Below are 15480 nucleotides of genomic sequence, written 5' to 3' on the forward strand. Positions count from 1 at the left end.
AGATCTCAGCAAGGGTCTAGTACAGTGGACTTTGCTATCCAGCTTTCACATTTGTACCTCAGACAACTAAGATATAACACCACAATAATGTCTCCTATCAAATACTGTACAATAAACTTTGCTGTCGAGCTCTCGCAGTTGTGCGTTGGACGGACACCACAATAACGTTTGCCATCAAGTACTCTACACTAGACTTTGCTGTTGAGTTCTCGCAGTTGTGCATTGGACACTTACGAAATATTGACAGTATTGGACCCCTATTACACGGCAGTCCGGAAATGGAAAGAATCCCCGTGGTGAGTTGGCTCCCACGCATTTATGACCCCGGTAGAAGCCTTGCAAGCAAGGTAACCTCGAAAACTGCCAAAACGAAGCCAAAACGGGGGATATCAAAGCAAACTGCCGTTTTCGGCCTTACCCGGTCAACGAAACGAAAACGGCATCGAAAACGCACGATAACGACGCATGAAAACGCGCTGTGAATTCCCCTATTAGTATGAACTGGCTTGGCGAGCGCGCGAGTCGGGTCGTTTGAGGTGGCCGTCAAGTTGTCGACCACCACCAGTACGTATGACAACGCTGCCATGGATGCACCAGGCCAAGTTCCTCCTCAAAAAATTCGGTCTGGGGTCTTTGCATGTTCGGTTCCATCAGCTCCTCTATGACATACAGGTACTGACATCGCTTTCTGCAGGCAGTTAACTTCGTGTGCGCCTTCCACCTGTTCAAAGAAAACGTAGGCAGCCCATGTCTCGTAGGTCGTTTTACTCCTCATCCTACTGTGAATGGCTCATACATACCTCTTAGATGGATGGTCCTTCCATGTTTCCGACGTTTGACGTCAATGGTGAAATCGCCGTAGAATGCGTCTTAGCGTACCGTCTGTTCCCCGACTTGGTCCGAGGAGAACTGGTTTCCCTCAAGTCACCGTTCAACCCTAACAGGATCGTGTGCAAGAGGGTCATCGGGCTCGCCGGAGATACAATCTGTGTTGACCCCACGGGTTCGAAGGCTCCCTCAACAGAACATGTCGTCGTACCGGAAGGCCATGTCTGGGTAGCAGGAGACAATACCTCGTGCTCAATAGACTCCCGCGACTACGGACCAGTATCCATGGCGCTTATCAGGGGCAAAATTGTTGCAAGAGTATGTGTTTGGTTAATTTTCCTGGACGACATAACGCACTCGGACTACAACAGGTTTATCCTTTCGATCGATTCCAAATATTCATTCCAGGGGTCACGTATGTTGACCAAATTAATAGTAGCTACAAGTGCGACGGTGATGGTAAGGGAAATAATGCAGGGTCATGATAAAGTCAGCGGACGAAGTTCATCGAATAACCTCCTTGCCCGTTTGGTTCAAACTTGAAATTGTCCGTAGAGAGTCCGAACCGCCCTGTACAGCGTCGTCAATACGCGCAAGTTTGCACTCGGGTGTCTACGAACCAAGAACACTGTTGCCAAGACATTTCAACTTGTCGATCATTTCATCGGTCTCTCTTTTCTGAGCGGCTTTCACCCGAGGTTCCAACAATTGTAACGCCCTCTTGATTCGCGATACCTCTGGTGAGCCCGCGGGAAAGAGCTCTAAGAGTAGTTTGTAATCTAAACCCGGTTTAAGTCACTGGCTATTGAAAAGTCTGAATCCCTGACCATCCTGAGCTCGGGCTAACAAAGACCACGAATCAATTTTCTCGCTAGCGGCTGCTCTGCGTTGAAGAGCTTTGATGTAGTGCGGATCATCTTCTAGAGCTGTGGGCAGAAGTGAGACGCGCATCTTTCATCACATGTAGTATGCGATTGTACCGCTTGTACAAGCGTCTATGACACCTTTGTTATCGTCCTGAGACCTGGAGTCAACGATATACCTAACGGAGAAGAAATCCAAGGCTCACCAGCTTAATCAAACACGCAGCTATATTGGCGTTGACCACGGCGCGAGCTTTCGAGAGCTCCACTTCGTCTTGGGTGGGAGCTTCTGGTGTACTCTCTACTGCCTTGTCGTGCTCGTCTGGGGTTTCGGTGATGTCGCTGGAAGAAGGGTCGACATCGTTGGGTTGGTTAACAGTGGCAGGGCGCTTTCTCGGGGGCAAATGGCTGAGTGCTGTCCTATAAGCAACCAATGCCTCGGTCCACTTGCCTGCCTTGAACAGGTCATTCCCTTCTAGTTTCAGGCCGTTTGCCTTGTCCAGACATTGCTGGCGGCGCAGATCAGTTACCGCTCGACACGATCGCTCGAAGGCCCGTTCAGTGTGCTGACCTTGACCGGCGCCGCGTCCTCTGAAGACGGTGGATTGTCGCAGGGTTCAGACATGAGGCGTTACACTCTCGAAACGAATGATAGCAGTGCTCGATCAGATCGGGTGACTACACCTGGTAAGACAAATATTGTACTTAGTATCCATCACATGACTCCGAGTCATTTCCGATTTTCACTCAAAAAACTTGAGTTCCAGTTCGGCCCTCCATCATGGCTTCCAAGGTGTTCTGGCTTCGCTGCGAGACCAAAGAGTTTGAGCGTCGCTCAGCTCTCACTCCATCCACGACTGAACAACTGATCAAGGATGGCTTTACCATCTATGTAGAGCGCGATCAGCAACGCATCTTCGATGATGAAGAGTTTGGAAAGTATGTGTGCTACTTTCATCCGATCTCATTTTATTCACATCGCACCCGCAGAGTGGGATGTGAGTTAGTCCGCAACAGTTCGTGGCCCGGTGCGCCGCTCGATATCCCGATCATTGGGTTGAAGGAACTGCCCGCATCAAACGATCCATTGCCGCATACCCATATCCAATTCGCGCACTGTTACAAGGGACAGGCTGGGTGGTCATCCGTACTGTCCCGCTTCCAAAGGGGCGGAGGTACTCTCTACGATCTGGAATTTTTGACGGACGCAACTGGCCGTCGCGTCGCAGCATTTGGATTCCATGCAGGCTTTGCTGGTGCCGCCGTCGGTGCGCTTGCACTGGCCTCACAGAAACAAGGGCAAAAATTGGGCCTCTTGGAACCTTACCCAAACGAAGCGGCAATGGTCGAAAATGTAAAGACCGCCCTTGGCGGCAGTGGTAAGGGTGTCAAGGCGCTTGTTATCGGTGCCCTGGGCAGATGTGGACGCGGAGCGGTAGATCTGTTCCGTAAAATCGGACTTGATGAGTGAGTGTTCTAGTTGCTTCGTTACTAAGGTTGATTGGCAACTGCTGAAGGGATGACATCCTCAAATGGGATATGGCTGAGACAGCCAAGGGTGGACCTTTCGAGGAGTTGCTCGGCGTTGACATTTTTGTCAATTGCATATATCTCTCCTCAGCGATACCTCCTTTCTTGAACAAGCAACAGCTAGAAGCTGCTGGCACGCAAAGGAAATTGTCTGTTGTGGTAGACGTCAGTTGCGATACTACAAATCCGTTCAATCCATTACCCATTTACAATGTCAATACCACATTCGCCGAGCCCACAGTTTCAGTCGATTTATCGTGAGTGGGGGTCTTGTTCGATCGCCTGTATGATGAACAAGTCTGATAATGATGCAGCCAAGGACTACCACTTTCAGTGGTTTCAATTGACCACCTACCGACCCTTTTGCCACGGGAAGCATCGGAGCAATTTAGCTCGGACCTACTGCCATCCCTGAAAGAGTTTCCTCAGAGGGAGACTTCACGGGTTTGGACAGATGCCAAAAAGTTGTTTGATGATAAGGTCGCAGAAGCGGTTGCAGACCTGGCAGGGTCGTGAGCACCTCACCTCACTGTCGAATGATGTGCGCATATTACGGATGTAATGTACACATAGAAGAAAAGATACTTAGATATTTGGTGTGTATCTTTGCGGCTGTACCGGGGGCTATGGTCGGCTGTGCGATGCGGAAGGTTGGTGCAGAAACCAGAGCAAAATCGCTCTCCTTCGTTCGTTCTTGTCGGCGCAGGTCGCCATAAGTCTTTAGCCACGTATCGTCGGTCATTCTAGCTACCCCAATAAGCCTCATGTTGCAGCCCGTCGGCTCTCCCATTCCTTTGATATGCGTCTCTCCAGCCTCACCCGAAAAGCCCCAACCAGCGCCCTACTCTCCATTTCCAGATGGCGAGCCAGAGGCAGACGGCGACGGTTTCAGAGCCAAACATCTGTCTCCACCACCTAATGTGTCTCCGAGACATCAGACTTCTCCCCTGCGGCAGTCGACGTCTCTCGTCCCCAAGGGTCTAGGTCGTGAGCAGTTCGATATCTTACTCAAAGCGTCTCGCGAACGGAGGGCAATTCTAGGAGCCCCAAAAGCCCCTGACCTGCGCAAAGAACTGGCGATAAAAAACCAGAAAAGCAAGCAGCGTATGTGTTTCGTGCGATGTGCTACGCCGGTCTGGTCGCTCACACTACCCACCCCAAAGTCAAACGACGAGCTCGGTTTTTGTCCAAAGTGTCTGAACCACCCTCTCCCACAGCGGCCACTACCCCGAAGACTCCGCCAGAGTCGCCGGCGATCCTCCACTGCTCGTTGCCTTCCCCAGGGCTGGAGTCTCCACGTGCAGTATTCGCATCGGTGTCGAGAAACGGTTGCGGAGAACAACCGGACGGTGGGATGTCTCACCAGGGTTGGGTCGAACAGATTGACTTCCGCATACCCATCGGCAAACAACGTTCTGCTGGCAGAGCAGGTTCTGCTGACGTGAAAACCCCCACGAAGCTGAGGAAGTTCGCACCCTCTCTTGATGAGATTACTACTCGCATGAGCAGCGCTACTCTCGGAAGGTCCTCTAAAGACACAGTCGCCTTTTCGAATCAACAGACCAACCACTCATGCCCCCAGCTCCCAAGTGTCCCCGCGGAACCCCGACCGAAACTTAACGTTGGAAGGCTGCACATGCCTCTTCGGGAGCTATCACCTGGTGCTTCCTTCGCCGACGGCGGGGAAAGGTGCTTTGTTCGGGCTCCACCATCAGCTCTCCTTACTCCTGCATTGGAAGTCACGACAACATTTGTACCTCGCACTGTCAGGGCGGCGCCTTTCCCTCTCAGCGAGTCGAACCTCCAAACCTTCAGTCGTTCGTACACTGCAAGAGACATGATTAGGACGCTCAAGCGTCGCAGCCTGTCACCACCGCCTCTTGGAGGACTGCGAGGCGAAAAACCGTGTTCTTCAGAAGAGGTGGAGTGCCCCAGCTGAGCTTTATGGCTGTGGAAGAACTAGCTTTCAGCATGACGTGCTGTCAATGCCAGGAATCTTTTGACTGACCTGGAGTCTTTTATTTTCGAATGGATGGTGGCCAACTACTAACTCCCCCTCTCCTAACCACATTGCTCATGCCCAAGCTCACCGTTCCTTTATAAATACGCTCACTAGACATCCCTGTCGTTTGTACATGTCTAACATGTCTCAGATGACAATGCATTCCAATTTATGGAGCACGGTGTATGCGGCAAGTTGTATAGTTTACAAGTATATGCACGGCTGTCGTGTATCCAAAGATAAAGGCGCGTAAGCTTCCAGCCTTACTTCCATGATTCCACCGTCCGCCATCGATGCTCGCGGCTGTTGGGCACGTTGTTCGTATATGAGGCATCGGGGATGTCAGTAGCCACTGGATCTGGTGGTGGGGTTGGCGGCTTCCCACGCAGTCTGCCGATGACATCTATGCGGCGGCCTGCAACAACTGTGTAAGAATTCAACAGACGTTGGGAATCGGAGACTACTCGCTGTAGTCAGCCCTGACGCACTCGTCCATGAGCTCTTCGTCAGAGTCGGCTAGGGGATCGGTCTTCGTTATCACCTGCCACGCGTCTGAGATGGTGTTTAGTAACGCATGACTTTCCAACAGGTCTGAAATGTCACTCACGTTCTAACATCGACCGTTGAAGAGCGTGTGCGCTACTTCCCCCAGCTCGAAGTTCTGCAGTAGCGGACAGGGTAAACGGCCGGATGACCAGAGATAGGAAGAGCACGAACCCGGGGGATTTGATCCTGGCACGGATCGCTGTGGCGGCAAGTAATGAATGTACGGCTTTTCTCCAGCACCGTCATCTGACGGCCGTGCTACGCGGGATCGACTAGAACTGGAATCGGCTACGGAAGAGGGGGACGTTTAGAGTGGAGGCTTCTCTTGGGGCAAAGTACATACTTCGTTGCATCGATGACGCAGCTTGCGCACTCTTTGCCTTCTTTTCGTTTTCCTGCGAAGTTACGAGGCGTTGCAGGAAAAGGTTCCTTTGGGCTGACATGGTCTTGCCCCATTCGATCTCCTCGATAGTATCGACGTTTTCCGCTGCCGTTTCAGCATCCGAGAGACGACGCAACCGCGGCACTTTGCCAACGTTCTGACGAGAGTAGTCGTCGTCATAGGGGTTTGGTTGATCCGGCCCCTCCAGATAATGAAACATCAACCATAGAAACGCTCTTGCACGATCGGCGGAGGAAATCTTCATGGGGAGGAAAAGATCGAGAAAATTGAGGGGAGGATCGAAGTGAGTAGCAGCAAGAGGCTAGTCATTATGGGGTGTGTGACCCTACTGTGATTGGGTCGAACTGGGCCATAAAACTCACAGCTGCGTGGTTTGCAAGGACAAAGATTAGATTAACAACACTTGTTGGAGGGAGCTGGCGTGCACGCTTGGATCGGAAGTGTAAGTGTGATGATGGGCAATGGGTCTCAATTAAGACGCGCACCGCATTCTCGAGGATCTCTTCCGGCGTTGATGGCGCCATGGATTTAAGTTCTGATGGTAACAAGGCTGCTTTCAGACAGTTCTTGATCCGCGGTGCATCTTGAGCATTACCGTCGGTTTTTTGGAGTGAGGGAACGGGATGATAGGTTCTGAGGGCCGTCTTCATCTCGGGGAAAACTGACGATCTAGTTAGGGCGATCACGCGGGAAGCAGGAGGAACGGATCCTCTGACGTACATGCCATAGTTGTGTTGATCCGCCCAACGTTTGTGAGCAAGGATATTTTTGCAAGCTCGACTGCAAATGCAGGGGTTTCGATCATCTTATCTTTGAGAACTTTAGAACATTTGCTAGAATTGTACAGTGCATTGACATAGAGATCGCAGAAGTTGACTTTGCCGGAAGAGCCAGGTGTTTGACCCGTAAAGACGGCCTGGGTATCACAAAAGATGTGATGGAGGAGATCGTACTGGACATCCTCTCGGGTGAGTGGTTCGGCATCATTTCGCTTTATGGGGAGGGCCTTGCGGCTCAGGTATCCTACGCTGGATGGTCGGGTGACATGAGAGAGCTAGTCGATCAGGCAAAGGGATCGAGAGATACGCACAGCGGGACGGGATCGTTTGGCCAGCCAGAGCTATGGGCAGATGACTCTGATATAGAGGTCATTTGGATGGGAGATGGGAGTCAACATGAGGCAGACTTGCCTATTCATGATTGCGGCAAGCTGGTCAATTGACGGAAACTCCACGTGTATAGTGCTTATGGATCGACCCGATGACTCTCTATTCGCACGACCAACTACAACCGTGTCGGAGAGTTTGTGTGACTACGACGGGTGTTTTGTTGGCCCATCGCCCGTAACGGTTCGCGAGTCGACCGAAGGCTACATAATTACCTAACACCCGGTTTTTATAACTCTTCCATGGACCAACTTCAGTTCGACGATGCAACCAAGGTGGGCACACTATTTACACTCGCTCTTCGCACAGCTTTGCAGACGACCTTACAGAAAGAGCTCGCCTCCTTTCTGGAGCGCGAACAGGCTCATGCTCGTGTCAACGATTCCATCCGAAACTTGACTGGCATGTGCTGGGACAAGTCAGCACCCCAATCCTTTCCTTTCCTTCCTCCATGCTCATGTCTTCTTTCTAGGTGCATCACGAGCACTCCGGGAAGTCGTTTCGCTCGTGGTGAAGAAAGCTGTCTGTCCAATTGTGTAGAGCGCTTCTTGGACACCAGCATCTACATCGTCACCCAGGTGCAACGGCAGCAACAACAGCTGCTACAGGCACAGGGCGACTCTTGACATCCCCCTGAAATGGTTTCCTCACACCAATCAGTATACCCAACTACCGTACACATCCAACATTGCCCATCCCGACAGTAGTCAGTCCGTGCTATACTAAAAAAACTGCTTCGCCAGCTTTGACCAGGTGTAAGCCACAATGACAGGTATGAAGTAACAGTATGCGCCAGCCACTTGAACCTTGCCTTGCAACTCCAACGGGACCTGCACTGGTTTCTGTGCGACTGACGTGTCACCCTCGAGAAATCGAGTCATATACCGATCCTTGCAAGTCCATAGTTCCCGAAGCCATTCGTCAAAGCGTTCCCTTTCACCTTCGGGGATCCCAGTCTCATAGAGACTGGGAGTCGCCCACCCATTGGCTATAGCGGTAGGCCCGCACTTTGAAATGTTTCCGATGGGCACCTCCTTGGCAACGTCGAATATACGCAGATGCATATGAACAACTGGGGGCGGAACCCGATCGCAGAATATCGAGCGTAGGGTATAGTATGATTGTCCGTACCCTCTAGGTGGTATCCCTGGAATACTACGTCGAGCGTGTGTCCGTAACTGCCATGGAACAAACCCACCTGGGTAAATAACGGTAATGTCCAGCAGTTTCAAGGTAGGTAAACGAGGTACAAGCGACCGGAGAGAATAGAGCAATCCTGTCGAGCGGGGAAGCAGAACGTTGTGGAGGTCCGGCTTTTGGTGACACCGAGATCACCGAAATTAGCCATGAGGCGTTCGGCGCAGTACAAGGCCGAACGTACGATTCCCAGCTTGTCCGCATAACTCCTGCTTATGGGTCTCGTGTTTTTGCTTACGAGAGTTCCCTCTGGGAAGAGAATAAACATGAAAGGCTTATTCTCCTCCTCAGCTTGCCTGCCGAGTTTCGAGAGTTGCTTGGTGAGTTGTACTTTGTCGGACAGCCCAGGCACGGCTTAGGAATATGAACCTGAACATTTGCATTCCCTACCATTGGTTCAGGACCGCAGCCCGGAGAAAAATTTAGTGCTACGCACTGTTCCAAGGACGGGGATCCACTTGAGACTCTTCTTCAGCACGATGAAGACGTCCTTGTGGGCTTGCATGAAGTATGTGAGACACCATACGTACCACCAGTCGCAGTACACCTGTGTCAGTAATGCCGAGGGTTGTGTTGGCTACTCGGGAAACGGCAATGACTGTGCTCACTTGGTGATTGGAGGTGATGACCATCTTGAGCGGCAACTTTAATGCGACCACTTTTCCAGACGGGTCTCGTTGTATGATTTGTTCTATCTCTTCCATGGTGAATTTTCCCTGGCCCTGGGTTTCGAAAGTGATAGACAGATACGTGGGTGCAAACCACTGGTTCATCAGGTCTGCGAAGAAGGGTTGTCAGAGAGGATGACGTGTAGAGAATGACGACGACTGGCTCATGAGCATTGCGAAACACCCTTTCGTATGCCGTATGCCCTCGTCATACAGCTTCCTTGACCATTGCGTGGGTACAAGTTTCAGGGGTAGCAGATAGAGCAATTGAAAAGCGTGTATTAAAAAGCACCCAAAGAGGAACGCTGGCAAGAAGGCAAGTGCGTTGAGCCATTGAAGCCACGACCTGCGTGGTCTTGCGTTAATTGGGAGCTGGTGTAACGACCTAGGAGTGGTCATGGAAGGCATTGGGCGAGAACGACGCGCAATACGTCATACCTCATATGCTCGGCTGTGTTCTGAAACGTTTTAGTTGGCTCTCAGCACAGACCGGAACTCGTCTAGTGGCCTGCTAAGGTAGTACGAATTACGGACGGCGACTCCAGCCCATTTTCTTTTCTTTTTCCCGCTGCAAGGTAAGGGTATTTACATGATCATGGTGATGAATATATTATTACCTAATATTTTCTGGAGGCGTGGCTGTGCTGTCCCTGTCGCTGTCGTCGTCGAGCTGCAATGTGCCGGAATTGTTAAGAGGCCTCGTCGCATTTTTCTTTTGGTTTGCAGGCGACCGCAGGCCAACTGAAAACCACAGCTTCTGCTGGTTGTTCCGTTTTCTTTTTTTCGTCGCGGCTGGGACACGCCAGGACGCGTGGAACATACGAACGAGCTCGTCGTCGCGTCACCCTCGCGGAGACTCGTAGAACGACCCGCCACTCCCCCACAACCACGTCAGAATACCCAGCGGGCACAGCTTCCAGTGGCAGGTCCGCACCATATCTGTCCTTGCACAGTGTTCCCAAAGGGTGATACCCCCATGCCTCACAAGAACGAAGCCAGCATGACAACCGAGCATGCCTTCCATCACAGAAGCCCATCATCCTACACGCGAGACCTTAACAAGTTAACCCCGAAGCCTGCTTCCCCTTTGTACAAAAGCTACTTCGACGTCCCCTCCAGATCCCAGACTAGCCCTTATCACGCTGCATCCGACTCTGACACTTTCCAACGGAAGCAATTTCGCAGACTCGAAGTCGACAGCAGCAAGGAAAAGACAACAGAGAACGCGCTTGCGTTCCCTACTTCTGGCGTCCTCGATGACTCTTTTAACTTCTCGGGCCGTGGAGATCTCACTCCTCGTCTTCCTCGTGTCCGCACCCGTACTGGCCCTTCGCGGTCTAAATTGCAGGACGCTCCAGTCCCTCCCTTGAGATTCTCTGGGACGTCCTCTTTGGAAGAGCCTCCTCAGACACCTAGTGATTTCTCGTCAGGTCGCGGTTGCCCTCTCGACTTCTCCGTTGTCGTCGCTGCACCAGTTGCAGGGGTGGAGACTCTGGATGCGTTGGTCGATGGAATGAATGGATTGGGCGGGACTTCCATGGAGGATCTTTTATCCGGAAATTTATCCAGTCGTTCCCGCTTCGCCCTCCCTGCTTACCATCCGTTATACCAGCCTCCCCTACCTACCCCACCCCCCGGTGTCGTCTTGGGAAAGGGAAAAGGAGCAAGGAAAGAGAAGAGGGTCAGTTCGGATGACGACGACAAGCCCTCCACTTCGCACTCGGCTCGGTCAAAGCTCCGTCACACGCTCTCTCAGAGATCAGCTTTCACAAGAAAATTATCCTCATCCACTATTACAGTTGACTCTGTCTCCACCGGTGTCACCACGCCGCCCCCATCAAATGACTCTATTGATGACCTTCCTAGTGCCGTACCCCCGCCGGCAGAGCGCCCCAAACCCGTCATCCCATCCATATCGGAGATTATCCGCAGTCATGCCCCCTACGCGTCCCAGCAACACTCAGGTCCAAATTCTTTGCCAACCTCGCCTCGCGGCGGCAGCAATGACCATGCTCATGCGGAAGAAGAAGACTCTGAACCAGAGCCTTTGACAGCCGATGAAGAGGCAGAGTTCCGTAGCAGATCTTCTATGGATAGCATCGAGCATGAAGTGAGGCAGACATACCACAATCAAACGTACTCTCCTGTGATGGCGTCGGCCGGTGGTCCCCGCTCCCCGCCATTGGCCTCTCTCCCGTCTAGCGGCTCCGACGGTGGAAGCATTCACCTTGGATTACGGAGCACCGCCTCGGACACCTACACCAATACATCCTCAACAGCGTCTGGGCATGCCTCGCCGCTGATCGATCCCTCCCAACTCTCCATGTCTCCGACCTCGGTATCCCAGATGATCGCCGAGTACCTTCGTTCTGCGCGGTTGACCACCTTGCTCAAGCTCACTCGATACCCCCACGCATCCATGGACAATCCCCTTACGGTTAGCCTTGCTGATATGGGCGATCCGAACGGATTCCCTCTTGTCGTGTTTCTGGGTTTGGGCTGCGTTAGACAAATTATCGGTCTGTACGATGAAATGGCCGACTTGCTTGGTTTGCGGTTAATTGCCATTGACCGGTACGTATGCCGGTGGTGAAGTAGTTTTGTATTTTCAGATTGACACTCCCAACTTTTCTCTCAGGTGGGGTTTGGGTCGCACTAATGTGCCGCGTTTAAAGTCCGCGCGAGGGATCATGGAATGGGCGTCTGCTGTGGAGGAAGTGCTTGACCAGCTCAACATTTACGAGTGCAGCGTAATGGCCCATTCAGCTGGTGCTCCATATGCTATGTCGTTTGCCAACCGCGTACCCGAGCGTATCCGAGGTGATTTATGCCTACTGGCCCCCTGGATCGGTGGTAGCGAATCTGGTGAGGTTACTTGGCATGTTGATTGTTCAGCGCTGATGATGATGCGCAGGCGGTTACAGGTGGTTGAAATATGTCCCCAACGGTATCCTACGGACTGCTCAAGCAGCAGAGTGGAAGATACAAGCATGGATGTTGGGAAAGCCCCCAAGAATTACCTATCGAGGTATTGGTTACACCGCTCCGCCATCACCTGGTCTTCGTAGCAGGAAGCCCAGTCCCCCTGGAACTGCGGAGTCCGATTCCTCGTGGCAGACTGAGAGCTTGGGTAAGATTGGCAACGTGTATCAGTCGCCGGACACAAGACGACGGATGAGTGTGGCCTCCAGCGTGTTCAGTGACTACGACGATTTAAGGGACTTTGACGGAAGGTTTAGTAGCCAGAGTACGCTGGAGGCACGCTCTATCAACCAGCAGAGAAGGAAGTCCTCAAGGGGTATACTTGGGAGACTCAAATCATCCAAGTCTACTTCGCAGCCTCCGTCACCGATACCAGCTGAAATCATTCCTCAGACAGGCGTGGGCAAGAAGCTCAAGACCCTCAGGTCTATGGGCTCATTAAAAAGCAAATCTTCCGCGTCTGGCATGAAGAAAGAGAAAGTAGAGGTGCCTGGTCCGCAGTTGCCACAACCCATCACACTGGGTGGTGATCTGGGTTTGGGCGACTTCGAATGGAGCAAGTCCACTAGTCCGAGCCTAGATTTACCATCTCATGCGACACCTGCACCAATAAAAGCCACTCGATCAGCGGGCAGCGCTGTCGAGAAGCCGATGTTGCCCAGGGAAACCGGTAGACGATCTATCTCGTTCGGCGCTTCAAATGCGAAAGTTAGGCTGGGTCCTTCCAGCCTACCCTCGTCTCCTCGCAATAGCATGTTTTCAACCCCTTGCTCGAATATCGTGGTAACAACGTCGAATTCATATCAGGCAGCTCTAGGCAATGCCTTGATCGCAGCCTCGCACGCTGAAGCGTCCAGAGGCACGCACAGTGACCTCCTACAGATTCTCAATCACGACAACCGCCCGTGGGGATTCTCCTACTCAGATTACCCTCATAAAGTGCAAGTATGGTATGGTGACAGGGACGAAAAAATCGCAGAAAATGCCGTGCGATGGATGGAACGTGCAATGGGTGAAGATAGATGTCGTGTGAGGGTCGTCAAGGGTGCTGACCATGCTCTGATGTACAAGAGCTCGGTGGTTGTGGATGTGCTAGAGTGCGTCAGAGAATTCTGGTGATCCTTTTTCTTTTTGGTCCGTTTCTGATGTCTTCACGTTCGCTGCACCTCAATTTTTCATTTGCTCGTTGGTGCACCATTTATTCCTCCCTCACGAGTTTGATTTTGCACGATGACTATTCATGATTTTCCTATGTGCGTTCTATGTTTCTTGTGCATACCCAGTCATTCCCCCTCTTTGAGTACTACAATTTCACTGGATGGAAGGGATTTCACTGTACTGTTTTGCTGCATTCGACCTTTGATACCTTCGCACTTCCGCCCGCTATAATGTTGTTTAAGCATTATTAATGACTGTTACTTTATGCGTGCCCTTCGCGCGTTCCAATTACCACAAGACAAAATTCCAAATTGGTAAAGACCGCCTGAACATTTTCATTTGACCTCGCCCGCTGACCCTTAACTGCGAACCACCGCTGTTCGTAACCTTGGCGACAACGCCGTGACATGAATGACGGGTGGACCAGGATCCGGAGGAAGCAAGGGGACGTGGTGGGACCATCATGGAAGAGAGCAGGGACAGGGAGTTCCCAAGGAGAGAAGAAGAAGAGACCACAAGGGAAGGGGAAGGAGAGAGTGACAGAGACAGCAGAGGCAGATGATGAGCAGGAGGTGGGCAGAGAGGAAGATGAACCAGTGACCCTGCTTGAGGGTCCCTCAGGTGTGGGAGTCCACATGTGGTGGGCAGAGTGGGAGTGGGAGCAACAGTTGCAGGCCATGGAGAAGCAGGCCAAAGCACACAAGGCTGCTGCTCTGGCCTTTGAAAGGATGGCAGATGCAGCAGAGTGGATGGCAGAGGCTGCAGAGTGGACAGCCAATGAGTGGGCACTGTACTGCACCTGGGCAGAGTGGGTGGAGATGAGGAGGAGGGAGGATGTGCAAGAGGCCAGGATGGCTGAGCTTGAGTGCACAGGCAGTGGTTGGAAGAGGCCTCTGTTGGAGGTGGCAGAGGAGCAGTGTGAGGAAGCAGATGAAGGTGCAGAGGGGGATAATGAGGAAGAGGAAGAAGTTGGGGGAGAGCCAGAAGGCAGAGAAGGACAGGAGGGTGGCAGAGAGCAAGTGATGGAAGAGTAGAGTAGATTTCTTTTTTTTTTTTGTCTTTTGTTTTTTGTTTGTATATTTTGTACTACTACTAAATAGACTTGTGACCTTGTTTGTGATTTTGAGAAGTGAAATGGACAAGCAGAGAAAACTCTAAAGTACTTAAGGTAGTTTGGTAAGGGGTGGAGTTGGCCTGTGGAGGAAGGTTGTATGGGTGGAGTACTATGGTGGAGGTTGATACAGGCCAGGTTTGTGTGGATATCATTTGTGGAAAGCAGAGACTATGTCAGAAGTGTGACCTAGCTCAGTTGCAAGCAACCAAGAGGTTTCTTCATCAGTGTTCTCATAACCAGCCCAGTGGACTAGGTACAAGAGTTGACAGTGGCAGCAACAGCAGTCCACCTTAGAGTCAAGTATCTCTGATACTTCATACTCAAGGTCACCATCAACATCCACTGGTGGAGGCAGAGGTTGTTGTCAGTTTGGGAAAGGGTTAGCCACTGTGGCTTCCAGTTGTGAGATGTGGAAGACTGGATGTACCAAGCACATAGAATCAGGGAGCTTAAGGGTGATGGAGTGCATGCCTGGCCTGGCCAAGATGGTGAATGGACCTAAGTACTTTTTGGAGAGTTTTTCCAAAGGACAAGTGGAGCAGAAGTACTTGGCTTTGATGTAGGCTTGTTCTCCAACCTTAAACTCAGGTGGAGGTATGCATCTGGCATCTGCTGGACCCTGGTAGTGCTGCTGAGCAGCAGACATTTTGGAGTGGAGGAAGTCATGAAGGGCAGAGAGCTCAACAACATAGTCATGAGCCCTTGGAGAGGTGAAGTCTTGGTCAGGAACCACAGACAGGTTTGGGTGGTATCCTTTGTTAGTGAAGAAGGGAGAAACTCCAGTTGTTGCACTTGGTGTGTTGTTGAAAGCAAACTCTGCTAGAGGTAACAGCTCAGCCCAGTTGTCTTGTTGGTAGTTGCAGTAGACACAAAGGTACTGCTCAAGGGTTTGGTTTATTCACTCGGTCTGGCCATCACCTTCTGGGTGGTAACCCAAAGTAAAGTGAAGACACATATCAAGGGCCTTTCCTAGAGAGTGGAAGAAGTGTGAGATGAACTCAGGACCTCTGTTGGAGGTGACAT

At 51.6% G+C, this 15480-nt stretch overlaps 7 protein-coding genes across 7 annotated transcripts; 5 read left to right on the forward strand and 2 right to left on the reverse strand.

Moving 5' to 3' along the window:
* Positions 1 to 682: 682 nt before the first annotated feature.
* On the forward strand, positions 683 to 1371 carry F5J12DRAFT_722056 (peptidase S24/S26A/S26B/S26C; the record flags this gene model as incomplete). Its single annotated transcript, XM_051741341.1, has 2 exons — positions 683 to 754; positions 808 to 1371. Coding segments are annotated over 2 exons (636 nt in total), but the record flags the coding sequence as incomplete, so codon positions are not given.
* Positions 1372 to 2354: 983 nt separating this feature from the next.
* Positions 2355 to 3882, forward strand: F5J12DRAFT_835458 (saccharopine dehydrogenase). The gene is made up of 4 exons (XM_051745911.1): positions 2355 to 2630; positions 2682 to 3158; positions 3209 to 3478; positions 3536 to 3882. The coding sequence occupies exons 1-4, from the start codon at positions 2473 to 2475 to the stop codon at positions 3735 to 3737; spliced, it is 1107 nt and encodes a 368-aa protein (XP_051599496.1). The 5' UTR covers positions 2355 to 2472; the 3' UTR covers positions 3738 to 3882.
* F5J12DRAFT_835463 (uncharacterized protein) lies at positions 3863 to 5408 on the forward strand (the record flags this gene model as incomplete). Its single annotated transcript, XM_051745912.1, has 4 exons — positions 3863 to 3871; positions 3995 to 4325; positions 4385 to 5128; positions 5157 to 5408. The coding sequence occupies 4 exons, from the start codon at positions 3863 to 3865 to the stop codon at positions 5222 to 5224; spliced, it is 1152 nt and encodes a 383-aa protein (XP_051599497.1). The 3' UTR covers positions 5225 to 5408.
* On the reverse strand, positions 5409 to 7385 carry F5J12DRAFT_835468 (uncharacterized protein). Its single transcript, XM_051745913.1, has 9 exons — positions 7263 to 7385; positions 6893 to 7200; positions 6658 to 6833; positions 6535 to 6600; positions 6113 to 6473; positions 5941 to 6057; positions 5831 to 5884; positions 5692 to 5775; positions 5409 to 5638 (listed from the first exon to the last, which is right to left on the reverse strand). Exons 1-9 carry the CDS (start codon positions 7322 to 7324, stop codon positions 5487 to 5489), a joined length of 1380 nt encoding a protein of 459 aa, XP_051599498.1. The 5' UTR covers positions 7325 to 7385; the 3' UTR covers positions 5409 to 5486.
* Positions 7386 to 7580: 195 nt separating this feature from the next.
* Positions 7581 to 7964, forward strand: F5J12DRAFT_721744 (Tim10/DDP family zinc finger-domain-containing protein; the record flags this gene model as incomplete). The annotated part of the gene is made up of 3 exons (XM_051741327.1): positions 7581 to 7613; positions 7668 to 7756; positions 7811 to 7964. The coding sequence occupies 3 exons, from the start codon at positions 7581 to 7583 to the stop codon at positions 7962 to 7964; spliced, it is 276 nt and encodes a 91-aa protein (XP_051599499.1).
* A 96-nt stretch (positions 7965 to 8060) lies between these two features.
* F5J12DRAFT_927752 (uncharacterized protein) lies at positions 8061 to 9602 on the reverse strand (the record flags this gene model as incomplete). The annotated part of the gene is made up of 5 exons (XM_051749416.1): positions 8061 to 8651; positions 8720 to 8851; positions 8972 to 9082; positions 9144 to 9313; positions 9344 to 9602. The coding sequence occupies 5 exons, from the start codon at positions 9600 to 9602 to the stop codon at positions 8061 to 8063; spliced, it is 1263 nt and encodes a 420-aa protein (XP_051599500.1).
* A 577-nt stretch (positions 9603 to 10179) lies between these two features.
* Positions 10180 to 13590, forward strand: F5J12DRAFT_941600 (uncharacterized protein; the record flags this gene model as incomplete). Its single annotated transcript, XM_051749693.1, has 4 exons — positions 10180 to 10538; positions 10575 to 11777; positions 11842 to 12068; positions 12118 to 13590. The coding sequence occupies 4 exons, from the start codon at positions 10180 to 10182 to the stop codon at positions 13302 to 13304; spliced, it is 2976 nt and encodes a 991-aa protein (XP_051599501.1). The 3' UTR covers positions 13305 to 13590.
* Between the last annotated feature and the right edge of the window lie 1890 nt (positions 13591 to 15480).

The sequence above is a fragment of the Pisolithus orientalis genome (assembly GCF_024613125.1).
Source record: "Pisolithus orientalis strain OTSU chromosome Unknown F5J12scaffold_16, whole genome shotgun sequence".
Classification (NCBI taxonomy): domain Eukaryota; kingdom Fungi; phylum Basidiomycota; class Agaricomycetes; order Boletales; family Pisolithaceae; genus Pisolithus; species Pisolithus orientalis.